Source organism: Elephas maximus, chromosome 7, assembly GCF_024166365.1.
Source record: "Elephas maximus indicus isolate mEleMax1 chromosome 7, mEleMax1 primary haplotype, whole genome shotgun sequence".
NCBI classification, from domain to species: domain Eukaryota; kingdom Metazoa; phylum Chordata; class Mammalia; order Proboscidea; family Elephantidae; genus Elephas; species Elephas maximus.
This window is the reverse complement of record NC_064825.1, coordinates 45,698,349-45,713,316: the sequence shown is the minus strand read 5'-3', so window position 1 is coordinate 45,713,316 and position 14,968 is coordinate 45,698,349. Positions and strand designations below refer to the sequence as shown.

General features: G+C 54.9%; 1 protein-coding gene across 4 annotated transcripts; it reads left to right on the top strand.

The window, feature by feature from the left end:
• Positions 1-479: 479 nt before the first annotated feature.
• TSKU (tsukushi, small leucine rich proteoglycan) lies at positions 480-14,697 on the top strand. 4 transcript variants are annotated; one of them, XM_049890639.1, is made up of 3 exons: positions 574-4,514; positions 6,538-6,665; positions 12,036-14,696. In XM_049890639.1, the coding sequence occupies exon 3, from the start codon at positions 12,044-12,046 to the stop codon at positions 13,115-13,117; it is 1,074 nt and encodes a 357-aa protein (XP_049746596.1). In that variant the 5' UTR covers positions 574-4,514; positions 6,538-6,665; positions 12,036-12,043; the 3' UTR covers positions 13,118-14,696. The 4 variants fall into 4 exon arrangements, with proteins under 4 accessions (XP_049746599.1, XP_049746596.1, XP_049746597.1 ...); XM_049890642.1 differs by lacking the exons at positions 574-4,514; positions 6,538-6,665 and adding an exon at positions 480-563; XM_049890640.1 differs by lacking the exon at positions 6,538-6,665.
• Positions 14,698-14,968: the final 271 nt, after the last annotated feature.

Below are 14,968 nucleotides of genomic sequence, written 5' to 3'. Positions count from 1 at the left end.
GAACCCACACGTACCACACACCCTATCTCTTTCTTAGCAACAAGTCTCACACGCACGCACGCACGCACGCACGCACACACACACTCAGTCTCTCTCTCTCTTTCTCCCTCCAGCGACCTCCAGATGTTCCCCGACCGTGCGGCCATCTGCTGATACTGCTCTGGCGCGCCAGGGGGAGGGCAGGGATAGGGATGCAGGAAGCTGGGAGCGAGGCCGACTGGAGAGGGCGGAGCTGCGCACTTTTGAGACGCTCCCTACGGTGGAACCGGGGCTCCGCTGGCGGGCGGGGCGGGGAGCGCGCCAAGAAAGGCCGGCACTTTGGCGACGCTCCCTGAGCCACCCGGCGGCCGGCCGGAGCCGCCACAGGGCGCGGGGCGGGCGCGGGGCGGGCGCGGGGCGGGCGCGGGGCGGGCGCGGGGCGGGCGCGGGGCGGGCCAGGGGGCCTAGCGGCGGGCCGGGGCCGGGGGGCGGGCCGCGCGGCGGGGAGAAAAGCGCCGGCTGGAGGGCCAGCCGCCGGGCCGCCTGGGTGAGCGTGCCGAGGCGGCTGCGGCGTAGGCTTCCAGGTGGGTGCGGATTCCCGGGCAGGGCGGGAGTCGGCGCTGCGAGAGGAGGTTCGGAGCCCCCCGACCCCAACCTCGCAGCCCCCTCCGAGGGTGTGCAGCGCTGCGTGCAGGGGGCCGGGCTGGGCCGGGGTCCCGCGGGGACCCCTCAACTTTTCCTGGACCCAGGGCAGCCGCAGCGGCCACCGGACTCCCGAGGCTCGGCTGTAGTGGGGGACCCGGACCCTGGGGAGAAGGCTTCCAAGAGACAAAGGCTCTGCCCCGGGGCCGTGGGCGTGGGTCGGCGCCCCTGGGGTCTTTGTGTGTCTGCTTACACGTGCATCTCGCGTTTGTGGGTCTTTGGGAATTTTGTTCCGGGGACGTGCACCTCTGTCTCGCGGGACGCTCCTCTGCCTGTGCCTTTGTGTGTCCGTGGACGCGGCTCTGCGTGTCTGTTTCGCCCCGGTGCCCAGGTTCTGGGGGTCCGCCTTTGGTTGGGGGTGTTGGTGGGCGCATGGTTTTGTGTCCGTGTATGTGGTCTGGGTCTGCCGACGTGTCTGGGCTGGGTGTCCGTGAAATGTGTGCGTGCCGAGAGTCAGACGCCGCCCCAACTCTTCGCTCCCCTGCTGTCCACCCGGGCCTCCGACTTGGCTGCAAACTTTTCTCCCGGTTCCTCGGGCAACAGCCCTGTCCTCCTCCTGGCGGCAGCCCGGGCAGGGGGGCGGTGGTAGCCGCCCCCTTTTTCACCTTTTGCGGTCCTTAGGACCGCGAGGGGACGGGGGTGGGGGGAGGTCGGCAACGCCTGCGATATGGCGGGGGGCCAGGGCTAGGCGGAGCGCCCGACACCCCCACCGAACCCGGCTGGGAGGAGAGAGGGAAGCGGGAGGAGAGGAGAGAGCTGCCCGCCCCACTTTTCTTGGAGAGAGTGTGTGTGTGACTGAGAGAGACGTGTCTGCGTGGCCGAGAGGCCGGCCCCAGCCTCCCGCTCCGCTTTGAGATCCGATCCTATTTACGTCCCGCCCCTGAGGTGGGGGGAACCAGTCTTCCCATCCCGAAGGTGAGAAGGCTACGGTTGGCAAGCCTGGCGTTGCTGTGCGCATCCAGATCCTGGCCCGCCCGTGGCGCTGGCTCCCAGGACCCCGAGACGGGCTGCAGGGGAGTAGGACCGTGCTGGTTTTGAATGGAGCAGCCACTGTTATGCTGTACTGCTCTGGGCAGGTTGTGGAACCCCAGAGTCGCAGTCACCCTGTTATGGACGAGGGAGGGTGAGATGTCCTCCCTCGCGGCGATGAGCGTGTGGTCGGGATAACCAGAGCGGCTGGAGCCCGGAGCAGAGCTGAGAGTAGTGCCCGCCCACACTTGGCCCGGGTCAGGAGGTGACTCAGGAACTTCTCCGATCCTTCTTCCCCGCTGGCGTTGCCCTTTGGATATGCCCAGACTTGCAGAGCCCAGGACTGGCCCTAGGGGGAGGGCTCAGAGAGGCCGGGGACTGCTGGGCTTCTCATCAGAGTCGAAAACCCGAACACCTCCCTTCACCCAAGTCTATAACCTAGAGCTTTGCCAGACAATGAAGATTTGAGGGAGGGGCACTGGCCACTCACCTGAAAGGGAGGCACCATGGGCACTTTCCGTTCCCTCTCTGGGCCTCAGTTTCCCCATCTGGATAGGGGGGATGTTGACACCCTTTCTTTTCCCGTCCCCTCTGGCTGATTGCTTGAGATCCCAGACCCCTTAAATCCTGATGTTTAACACATACCCCGTTCTGACTTGGGCAATTCCCATGCACTAATTTGCCCTTCTGAAGGGGTGGGGTACTGTCTTCCACGTTCCGGAGGCTGCAGTGATATAGACCTGGAGCCTCTGGGCCCTGGGGCTGGAAGAGAGGAAGGGAAGGCAGCCTGGGGAAGCTGGAGTACACCGGCTTCTACCTACCTTCCCCAGCCACCGTGTTGGAAAGCAATAGCTGAGCAGTTAATCAAAAATGAGTCAAAGGGAGGAGATTGGCAGGGTTTTTTTTTTACTTATCTTTTAAGCAATAGATTATGGGTGAGTAGAATCTGGATCAATCTTCTTTACTTTTGGATGTCTTAAGTGTTCACCCATCTTTTCTCAGGACAAGTCTGAGCACCGAGGATGCATTGGTAAAGAGGGGGCTCAACCTACCCTGGAAGCCCCTGGCCAAAGCAATCCTAGGAGGGGTGCCATGGGAACAAGCTGAGGGAGGGTGCCTGACTGAGGGAGTTACTTTTGCTCAGGTTTTTGAAGTCCATGAATAAAAAGGGAGGCAGGAAGGGTCTCCCAAAGAGGGAACAGCACATACAGGGCTTCTCGTGTTTTGCAAACAGCACGGAGGTGGTCAGTATTGTGCACTATCAGATGCAGGGTCTTGGGGGGTAGGGAAATGGAATCGAATGTGAGGCTGGTAGGGAAGGCAGGAGCCAAGGCAGGGGCCAATTCACAAGGGCCTTGAATGCTAGGCCTAGGAGTTGGGCTTTGAAACTGTAGGCAGTGGGGAGCCCCTGGAGAGTTCACATAGGCCCAGCAGGGTGGGATTGGTACTTCTAAGAAACCTTCCTGTAGCTTGGGCGTAGTCCTGGAAGCTTCGAGACCAGTCTGGAGAGTCAGCTGAACCTGGATTGTACTCTCACTCCATTAGCTTCATAGCTCTGTGGCCTTGGACAAGTAACTTAACCTTTCTGATTCTCAGTTTCCTCATCCTTGTGAGGTAGTAATTCCTACCTCATAGACCTGTTGTGAATGTTAAATAGGATAATGAATTACATGTGCTAATAAAAAGGAAGCGTGCTTTAATATATGTTACATTGTTCAGACATTTGTTGGGTTATACTGATAACTGAAGGCAGAGACAGCATCCACTGTGGTCCTAAACCTGATTTCACCTTGTGGTGAAGCCTTAAGTATCCTGCAAGGCCTGGGCCAATTGTTATCCTCCTCAAGCAGAAGGAAGCCTCTGGCCACATTTCACTCATCTGATTATCCCAAACTTCACATGACCAGGCCCAGTGCAGGAGAGAAGCTAAACACAGACCGTTTTGGAGATAGCCACAGACCTTGAAGTGGGTTCGTACCATGGACGGGACAGCCCAGGGACTGGGGACCAAGGGGCAGGGTGTCCCTTTGCTGGATGAGGGTTAGGTTATACTGGGAACATCGCAGAGAGGAGATGCCTTTTGAATCAAATGAGTGGGAGCTTGCATGGCAGGCAGAGAAAGGAAGGGCATCGTTGTCCTCTTTGTTAGAGGGAACAGCCTGTGCAAACACATGGGGCTAGAAGAGTCCTAGGTCTCTGGACTAGAAAGCTCTCTTTATGGCAAGGGCATGGTGGTGAGTCCAGTTCTTCTGTTGGAAAGTGCACTCTGGTGCCCAGCATGGCTGGCGGTTGGAGGCAGGGGACCAGGAGTGAGGCTGTTGCAGCCAGCCAGCCCAGGAGGCCTCCTGAACCCTAGCTTGGCAGGGTGAGGTGACTTTGGGGTTAGGGAGAGGGAAGACAGTGACCTGTCTGTCCAGAAGTAGCTGATGGATTTTACGCCAAGCTCTCAGTTTATCACAGACAACACAATTGTGTCAGCCTGTTTAGGCCCCTGTAGACCTTTCCAGCTCCCCCTGTCAAGCCTTCTAATTCCCCATTAGAACCTGGTCAGCAACTTGTAGCCCCAGCAGGCCCCTGGATGTGCACTGAGAGGGAATCCAAGGCCTCAGAGGACAAATTTGGATTCTTCTCTACCCTCTGCCTTTGCCTTGCCTCTGGCACAGCTCCTTTTTCTTTCCTGGCCGCTGAAATCGCCTATTAGTGTCTACGAACCAACACGGAGCACCAGTGTGTGCCAGGCACTGGGCTGAGTCTTCCCTGTACCTCATGTAATCATCACAGTGACCCATTGGGAGCTATGTAGGATTATCACCATGTTGCAGATGAAGACTCAAAGGGGTGAGGGCACACCCACATCTCAGCAGGTAAGTAGAGGCACTGGGGTTGGAGCCCAGTCTCCCTAGCTTCAAAACCCATTTCCACTACGCCACACTACTTCCCTGTGTGTCCACACATGCTACTTCAGACCAAAGGGAACTTTAAAATCTTCAAGAAGAAGATATGTTGGAAGGAGAAAATAGTATTGGGAGCCTTGCCGTTTTCCCTACAGACTCACCTCCTTGGAGTGAGGTTACTGGGCTTCCAAGCCCCACCTGTACCAGGGGCGATGTCATGGAGGAGGGCACCAGTGGGAGTCAGAGTACCTGGGTTCTGCGTCCAGTCTGTGTTCTCACTGGCTTTGTGACTCTGGACAAATCACTGTCCTTCTATGGGCCTCTTTATGCAGCTTTAAAATAGCTGTGATGCCCTCTAAGCTGCTAACCTTGCAGGGTGGCTAAGGGAGAATGGTTGAAGGAGCACTGGGGTTGCTGAGAGATGTCCTCCCCTTTGGTAAGGTCATAGCATTCTGAATGCCTGGTGTATCTTCGTATGATACCCTTTCTGGGTCAGGCCCAGTGCTCAGCACCAAGGGCATAAAGGTGAATCTAACCCCATCCTTGCCCAGGAAGACAGACAAACATGTAGTTATAGTCCAGCACGCTCAGCACTAGGGTGTCATCCACACGTGCCCATTTGTAAGTTGAGGCAAAGTGGTATAAAGACCACTGGATGTGGAGCTAAGGTGTCTGGATTCTACTCCTGGTTCCTCTGCTACCAATCTGAATGCTCTCTGTTTCCGTGTCTGAAAGAATAGGGACAGTAATCCCCATGGTCAAGAAATGTGGCGAGGCAGAAACGAGATGCTGGTATGGAAGTGTGTGGTGAGCTGATGTGTTTGTACAGATGTGCAGCATTAGCAACACTGTTGGGGAGAGCCAGCCTTGGGTCTCCCAGAGTTTGGCCTTAAATTCTTTCTGCCTTGCGTTTCCAGGGCTGACTAAGTGGTTGAAAGGCAGGACTTTTATGAAATTTCCACCTAGGGATTTTGTTAGTATCAGCTGAAGTGAGATCATGACAAAGGGGAACAGGGTAGGAGGCAGCACAGCACTGAAGAGGCAAAGGCCAGCTCAGGAGGGTGATGGGACCCTGGTCCAGGCCCACAGTCAGCCTCTCACCTACCTTGTTCCTGTGCCAGGGCCTCCCTGTTGAGGTGGTGGGAGTGGGCATATTCTGTGAGCAGCACCGGGGCAGGCAGCTTGGGCCAGGAGGGTCTGAGCTGGAAGCCCTAGCCCCAGAGAGGTCTGGGAAAGTGATTGGAGAATGTCAGCACAGTCGCGTACCTTCTAGGTGCCTGGCTCTGCATCAGGCTTTTGAGTGGAGAGGAGGGTGAAGAATAACATGGCCACCGCCTTCAGGAAGCTTAATAAATCATCATTGTCTACCATGCATTAAGCACTTAACAAATGGCAGGTATTGAGCTGAATTCTTCACATTTTGTCATTTAATCATTTTGACAATCCTGTATTCTTCTCATTGAGGAAACCTATCTTCAACTAGGTTGAGACTTGCCCAAGGCTAGTAGGTGACAGAGCTGAAGTCACACCTGGGTCTGAGGCCAGCTCTTGACTCTTAACTGGTTGGCTCTTCACTCACCCAGCAGTATTTGCCAACTACAGGCCTGGCTCTGACCCCAGGTGTGGGTCAGGGACATTCAGGTGAAGAAGGTAAGGTCATAGCCCCAAGTTGTTAATACTTCAAGCTGGGAAATGGGTAGATAAATAATGGCAGAGGATTTACTCAGTACGCGTCTGAAGAAGGTATACAGATAGTGTGTGGCATGAGAGGCCCAGGGATCAAGGGAGGGAGGGAGAAGTGGTTCAGGAGCCCAAGTGGACAGAACAGGCTTTGTTTTTCCGGGGGAGGGGGGGTGCCAGGCCAGGCCTGGTGGATATGTGGTGCTGGCAGCAGTATGAGGCATCGGGACCCAGGGTCCTGCTCTGCTGTTTCCTTGCCATCACTGCCCCTCTCTGGGCCTCAGTTACCCATGATCTCCACGTTGCCTTCCAGCTCCCAAGCCCTGGAATTCTCTGACTTTGTGAGAAGTGGGATTGAGCAGAGGCTGAGAGTTGTTTCAGAGGTCGTCAGCATCAAGGCCATTTCTGCTAAACCCCATTGAGGGGCTCAGTCGGCAGAAGGTATAGAACAAAGTTGGGGATCACTCGCAGAGGCCTCTAGCACCAGGGAGAACTTGTTTCCTAGAGGTACAAGTAGAGCCCAAGAGGTTTCTTGGTAAAGGGAGTGACATGGCCAAAGCTGTTTTAGAGAGGTGTATCACAGCAGGGTCAGGGGTCACTTGGTAGGGAGACCTGCCTGGAGCCTGTTATAACCACACCATTTACATTTGTTTCTGCAGGCTATCAGCACAGCTTTTCTTAGAGCCACTGTGGGCCTGGGCCTGTGGGCACAGCAATGATTGAGTCATGGCCCCTTCCTGGAGGACCTTACATTATGACCTCCCAAATCAGGGTGGATCCAATTTCTAAGCCTCATCCTCCTGCCCTGATATTCTGTAACCTGTTTGGGCAGTGGGTGTCCTCTATCTGTAGGTTGGGGTTTGGAAAAGAAATGATGAGTCTTGGCCCAAAGATCCCATTCTCCCTCGGGTTTCTTTGGTAGCCACCTGTCTGCCTTTTTCTTTCCCCACTCAGGGCAGTCCCTCACTGTGTGGTCCCCAAGGATGGTGCATGGCCCCCTAAGGGAGGCAATAGTAATACTATTTTACAGATGAGAACACTGAGGCTCAAAGAAATAAAGCAAACTACAAAGGTCACACAGCTAGTGGCAGAGCAGGGACTAGAATATTTGTCTCCTGGGTTCAAGAGTTATCTCAAGTGTTAGTTATCTTTTACACTGTCTTTTATCCCCATTGCTAGTCTGCACCCCACCCTACCCCCAGCATGGCCTAGCACAGTGCCTTGTCCTTGGTTGAGATTTAGTAAATGCTTTTGCTAAATTTTAAAATCCTGAAACACTGAAGCTGTATTATCTATACTAAAGCCCTCATTGTGAAGCTGGAGAAACTGAGGCTCAAGAAGGGAAGGGACATGTCCAAGGATTTGTACAGTCCATGGCACAGCAGGGCTTAAGACCCAGGGCTCTTGACTGTCCCCTGGGACTTGCCTCACCGCCAAGCTTATCCACCCTGTCACCTCCCCCACCACCCTGTGAAGGAGGTGAGGAGGAGGGAGGTGGTACTCGGATGCCCGGTCTAACTAGCTGGATGCACCTTCTTGTGTGTTTAGCCTAGGAGAGACACAAGCACTCAGTGACTGCACACCTGCCAGGTTCCTGGCACGCTACTGGGCATTTTACACATGTGCTCGCTGGTCCTCACAGCAACCCCTTTAGGAAGGGATTGCTATCTCCATTTTAGATGAAGAAACTGGGGCTGAAAGAGGAAGTCACTTCCCGAAGTTGCACAGTGACTCCTGCTCCCTTGTACTGCATCCCCAGCATTGTAGCTCCTTCAGATCAGGAAGGAAATTGATTCTGGAATGACAGTTTTCATCTCGAGGGCCAACTCTGATCAATGGTTGGAGGCTTCCTAGAGAAGAGTTTTGAGGTCCCATCCAGATTCAACAGGAAGTATACTATGGCTGATTAATAATGTCTGCATCGCCTAGAGGAGTAGAGAGTTGGGAAGAAAAGGCAGCCTTTCCGTTACGTGGTTTCCACCCCTTGGTGGCTTGTGTCTCTATAGGGGTGTTTGTCTTTCCAGACTGATCTTCACAGCCATCCTCTCTGAGGTTGACAGGACCAGCATTGCCATGCCAAATTTTCAGTTGAAGGAACTGGTCCAGATAGGTGAAGTGACATGCTCAGTCCATATTGCAAATTAGTCTTTGAGACCTCCTGGCTCTCAGCGAAGGCCTTTTCCTCTCCATGGAGCTGAGGCTGGTGGTTTTGTCAAGAGGAACTCGCATTATTCATCCCGTCCCAGGCCCATCAGCCCTGTTGAGAAACACATCATATTGTGGCCTCCGAAGCAATAACTGCTCTCCAGAAGGGCACTGATAAGAACTTTGACATGTTAGATACTTGTTTGCTGAAGGAAGGAGGAAGGAGGGTGTCAGGGGTCAGGCCCACCACTGGTCATCACCCCTACCTGCTCCCTTGTCTTTGGAGGAAAGCAAGGTGGCGCATATTTACTGAGCTCTCCCTGTATGTCCAGCAGCCTTCCATCACCTCTCCTATTATCTCCTTTGATCTGCACAACAGTCCTGTGAGGTGGATGTTAACTTCTCCATTTTACAAGATGAGACTGAGGCTGGGGACATGGGGTTGCAAACTCTTCTGAATGTTTTTATTGACTCCATAAGTTCCCTAGGAGAGTTAAACAGTCCTCTTAAACGGGGTGGAGAGAACACTGGGCCTGGAGTCAGGAGGCCAGACCATGAGCGTCAGTCCTGCCACAGCCTCAGTGGGGGTCCTCACACAAGTCACTGCAGATTCTCTGGGCCTCAGTCTCCTCACGGGTAAAGGAGGGATCCAAGCCCTGCTCTGTGGCCCTTGCAGCATCAAATGAGCAGAGGCTCTTTGTAGACTATAAAGGGCTCTGCCCCAGGAAAAAACAGTGCTCCTTCTCTTCCCTCAGTCTCCTTCTTGGAAAGTTCTGTCCATCACTTGTCTCCCAGGCCTTTTTCTTAAGGGGTGCTTGGAGCAGCAGTGCCAGACTTCAGCATCTCTGAGAACCTGGAAAATAAGGCACTCACAAGCAGGCCTTGGAAGCTCCCTGCCTTATAGTTACCCCAAAGGAAACATTTCCTCTGAGCAGACTTGGGGTGCTGGCTCTCAGAACTTCGGCTGAGGAGAACCACACAGCTCAAAGACCACTGTCCACCCTCTGCCTTCATCTACATCTTGGTCTAGAAGTTGTGAGGCCTCTAGGGGTTTTCTCCTGTCTTGTCCCTGCGGCCTTGACTGTGACTGACAGGGTCTGAGGCTAGGTCCACCTCAGCCGCAGCTCTTCACAGTTTGCGGTGTGCTTCAGTGAGGGTCAAACTGACTTACGTGAGGAAGGCAGGGCAGAAATGATTGCCCTTTGGTATAGAGGATAAGGCCGAGGCCTAGAGAGGGGAAGCGTTTGGGCTGTGTTGGGCTGCCAGTTACATAAGCAGGAGCTCAGGAGGGGCCACTTGGCATTTAATAGACACATTATATAATCACCTTTGGGAACCTAAGAGTAATCTCAGGGCCCTTTGTGGGTGTTTGCTTAAACCCCAGGAAGGGTGGGTATGAGCAGATTGACTTGGCAGGGAAGGAGAGGCCTTTGGTGGTAATGAACCCTGTGGTGAGGAACTCTTCCAGGGGAACAAAGGGGGCCTGAAGCAACTTAATATTTTCCCTTTGGTTCCAGACATTGGAACACTCTGTCCTACCTCAGCTGGGACCAAGCCCAGGATGCACCTGGGCTGGGTTTAATCCTCAAATTGGCCTCTACAAAAGAAAGGGGCCAGGGATGGGGGGGCCCAAGCTGGGGAAGAGCCCTGCTACTCCCTGCCCCTGGGCAGAGCCAGAGTGCGGATCAAGTGACTGCCCCTTTAAAGTTTCATGTAAGGCTGGTAACACTATCCTGCTGCTCTCTCCTTCCCGCCCCAGTGCAGTAGGTGGCAGGTCCCTGGCCCTTTCCTCATTCGCCCATCCCTGAAGCCAGTGGGAGTGATGGTGGGAGGAAGACAGGGCAGGGGGCCAGGGGGCAGGGACAGGGCCACACAAGATAAAGGGATCTAGAGTGAGGCTTGGTGCCTTCTCCCATCTCCCTGGCTGAGTGGCCACTGTGCAGGGGAGGGTCATAACCACAGATTGTCCAGTTAGAAGTCCTCATTGCTCAGCCTTCTCTCATCCTCATGCTAGCACCACTGAGAAGAGGGAGCTCAGACGTTATCCAAGGGAACTGCAGTGGCCGTGAGTATAGGCCTTGGGTCAGCAGATGTGGGCGTGAGGGCTGAACATGACAACATACCTAGTACCTGGCGTACATGGCAGCTATGGTTAAAATTATAGAGAGAAACCAAGGTCCAGGGAGGGGAAGTGGCTGTGTCATAGCATGTGTCAGTGGGAGAAGCCCCTCCTGGACCCTATCTGTCAGCTGCGGAGAAGAAATTGGAATTGAGCAGGCCTGGACTCTAGTCCTGCCGTGCTTTTTAACAGCTTGGGTTGAGACCCTTTTCCTTCCTGAGACTGTTTCTTTACATGTATAATGGGGAAGGAGTCCCCAGCTGGTACAAATAGTTAATGGCTTGGATGCTAACTGAAAGAGATTCAAGTCCGCCCAAAGTTGCTTCAGAAGAAAGGGCTGGTGATCTCCTTGAAAAAGTCAGCCATTGAAAACTGTGGAGCCCAGTTCTACTCTGACACACACTGGGTTGCCATGAGTCAGAATCGACTCAATGCCAACTAGTTTTTTTTTTTAATAAGGGGGGAAACAGCCCAGCTGCCTGTTCTAGGTTAAGGGACGGGCCAAGGAGGTGCTATTGCTGTATCACCTGGGGGCAGGGCAAGGGAGAAAGGCTGTGCAGACAAAGCCAGTGTGGGAGTCTAGACACAGAAGACCCAGTTGGAGGGGAGTATCCTACATCTGGTGGACAGGCCAGGTAAGGAGGCTCAGGCCAGTGGACCTGCATGGTCATCCACAGCCAGAGACGAGGAGGGCTGTCCCTGCAGTTCCACCTTTCAGGAGAGAGCCTGAGGCAGCCACTGCCAGACCATGACAGTGGGCCATGCTTCCACCCTCTGTACCCTATCCAGACAGGAGTAGTCTAATTCCACTCCCACCTGGCTTTGTGGCTGCGTGTAAGTTTCTTAACCTCTCGGAGTTTCAGTTGCCCGTTTGTGAAATGGAGATAGAAGTACTGCTGTGCAGGGTGTTTATGAGACCATGCATTGAGACAGCTAGCACAGCACCCAGCACAGAGTCTATGCTCAGCAGAGTGAGCAGAGCATGTTGACCCACCCTCTGACAGATTTCGGGCTGAGTCTGCCTGCCTTTAAGCTATGAGCCCCTCCCTGATGGGGCCTAGGTCCAGACCAGTCTCTGAAGCCTGGAACATTGGAGATGGGGAGCCCAGCCAAGAAACCACCTAGTCTAGTAGGTTTCAAACTGGGTTCCTAACACCCTATGGCAGGGATGGTAAGCAAGCCAGGGGACTCCAGGCCTCAACCCACACATCAGCCAGAGCAGGCCAGCTTTCATTTGCTGGTGTTGAAGAAGGGGTCCTGCTGCTTCCAATTTAAATCTAGTCTGGCCTAATCCCCTTACCATGCAGTTGGGGAGACTGAGGTCTGAGGCCAGAGAGGAACAGGGACTGGGAATTTTGTGAGGAGCATTCAGGGAAAGCATCCCAGGAGGAAGGGAGCTAGTGAGATGTGTCCTTCTCTCCTCAAAGATCTGTTGGCAACTTTCTGTTGCGTCTAGGGACATTGGCTCATGCCTTATGGGATGGGGTTAGAACCCTCAGGTATGAGGTACCTGCTGCCATCCCTCACCTATGGCTCTCTTCTTCTAGCCTCCACCATGCCGTGGCCCCTGCTGCTGCCCCTGCTGCTGCCGCTGGCCGTGACCGGGGCCCAGACGACCCGGCCCTGCTTCCCTGGGTGCCAGTGTGAGGTGGAGACCTTTGGCCTCTTTGACAGCTTCAGCCTGACGCGAGTGGATTGCAGTGGCCTGGGCCCCCACATTGTGCCCGTGCCCATCCCCCTGGACACAGCCCACCTGGACCTGTCCTCCAACCGGCTGGAGACAGTGAACGAGTCAGTACTGGCAGGGCCAGGTTATACCACACTGGCCGGGCTGGATCTCAGCCACAACCTGCTCACCAGCATCTCCCCCACTGCCTTCTCCCGCCTTCGCTACCTGGAGTCACTCGACCTCAGCCACAATGGCCTGGTAGCCCTGCCAGCCGAGAGCTTCGCCAGCTCACCCCTGAGTGACGTGAACCTTAGCTACAACCGGCTTCGTGAGGTCTCCGTGTCCACCTTCACGACCCACAGCCAGGGCAGAGCACTGCACGTGGACCTCTCCCACAATCTCATTCACCACCTCGTCCCCCACCCTCCACGGTCCAGCCTGCCCACGCCTGCTATCCAGAGTCTGAACCTGGCCTGGAACCGGCTCCAAGCTGTGCCCAACCTCCGAGACTTGCCCCTGAGCTACCTCAGCCTGGATGGGAACCCCTTGGCTACCATCGGCCCAGGTGCCTTTGCAGGCCTGGCTGACCTTACGCACTTGTCGCTGAGCAGCCTGCAGGGTCTTCCCCAACTGGCGCCTTATGGGTTCTGTGAGCTACAGAGCCTGCAGGTCCTGGACCTGTCAGGCAACCCCAAGCTCGAGTGGGCGGGAGCTGAGGTGTTCTCAGGCCTGGATTCACTGCAGGAGCTGGACCTGTCGGGCACAGACCTGGTGCCCCCGCCTGAGATGCTGCTCCAGCACCTCCCAGCACTGCAGCGCCTCAGCGTGGGCCAAGGTGTGCAGTGCCGGCGTCTGGTGCGGGAGGGCGCCTACCCCCATCATCCTGGCTCCAGCCCCAAGGTGGCGCTGCACTGCATAGACACCCAGGAATCTGCAGCCAGGGGCCCCGACACTTTGTGACAAAAGGTGTGGCCCAGGGCCACATAAGAGACTGCCGCCCTGAGCTTGCTTGGGTCCTGGGTAATTTATATTTTCATGTGCCAATGCCAGTGGGGACCCTGCAGCGTCACTGCAGGAGCTGCGGACCTAGGGAGAGGCTTTGAACCTGAGGCCAACACCCAGGAGCAAAGTCTTGCCCCTTTGTCTCTATTGCCCCCCAAACCATCAGCAGAGGGACTTCAATGCCAAATCAGACTTTGGTCCCTTCTTGCTGCCCTTCCCCAGTTGTCCCCAAAGTGCCTTCCCTCGGGCTTGGGCCGACCCGACGTGTGACAGGAGGGTGAAAGGGAGCCACCGCTGCAGGGCAGAGTTCAGTCCCACAGGGCTGAGTACCCCCTTAGGCCGTGGTCCAGTCACTCAGGGGCATGAGTTTCTTTTATGACATAGCCTCCCTCATCGCCCAGAGCACAGGGGCCCCACCATCATCCTTTTCTCTTTCCCTGGAACCCTGAATAGAACCTTAGTTATACAAGGGACTGGGGAGAAAATCAAGTTTACCCTCCTCACATGACAGCTGGGGAAACTAAGGCCTAAAAAAAAAAAAAAAAAAAAATTTTTTTTTTTTTTTTTTAAAGACCTAGAGAAGGAAAAATGATAATCTGAGGTCCTACGAGGGCAGAGCCATGACTAGAATCCAGTCTCCTGCCTCCCAGCTAGGGCCCTTTGCACTTTCCTGTCTTCTCTTCCTGGGCTTCCCTTTGCTGCCAAGACCCACATCCTGATGTTTCTGCCCTTTCCCTGTCGTCTCCAGGAGCAGTGACATTGGGCAGGCAAGGGCCTCAGAGATGGACCCTGGGCCCATTGACCAGCCCTGTGGCATGAGCTAAGCCAGCTCACCCCTCGGAGTCTCTAGAAGCTTGGGGCATGCCAATCTGTTTCTTACTCTGGGGTTTGATCCCCCATCATCAAGACTGGAAGTGTGCCCGCTGACTCTCAAGGCGCTGCTTCTGTATGCAGGAATTGAGGCAGTCATGGAGCCCCATATGGCCACAGGAGCTCCAAGGGGCTGCCTGGTTTTAGTCCCCATGGCCCAAGAGCCTCTCTCACCTTCTTGAGAATGCAGCTGAAGGAGGCAGGGTATCTACCACTCATCTGTATGCTTCAGCCCCAGGGTGGCATCTCAGCTTCCCAGCGCTGGGTTCTTTCCTTTGTCTTCATTTTATAAAACTTGTTGCCTTTTTAATGGCCTGTAACATTCAACAACCCTGACTCCCACCCCCACCCCTGCTGGCAGGGGACGACGCAAACAACATGTCATTTGTAAAAGAAGAAAAAGTTGCATTTGCTAACTTTTGTAATATTGTGTCCTGGGATGTGTTGGGGAGGGGGGCAGATGGATGGAAGCCAGCTGTCAGTGGGCATCAGGGGCTGGTCCCACAGATGCCTACAGGGCAGGGCTGGTGAGGGCTCCAGCCTTCCCCATTAGCCCTACCCAGCACCTGATTGGTCCTTGGTTTAATAAACATTGTAAAGAGTCCCTCATTCTGTCATTCAAACAGCATTCACTGATAATCCCTAGGCCACAAGGATGAATCAGGTCAGGACTGCACTGGGATGCTTGTTCTCCCTGAAAAGCCCAGGAACCTCCCAGGAGATGGGGAGTGAGGCGACAAGGAGGGAGTTACTTGGAGGTTGATGTGACGTTCTGCTGCAGCCTGGACCTGCCTGCTGTCTTCATCTTTCCACTCCCTGCCACCCCAACTCCATCCACCCTAGCCCAGTTATAGTCATGAACTTGCCAGGCCCTTGCACACCTCTGTGCCCTTGTTCTCAGGCTGTATTAGGTGGTGGGACACCTTTTCCCATCCCTGC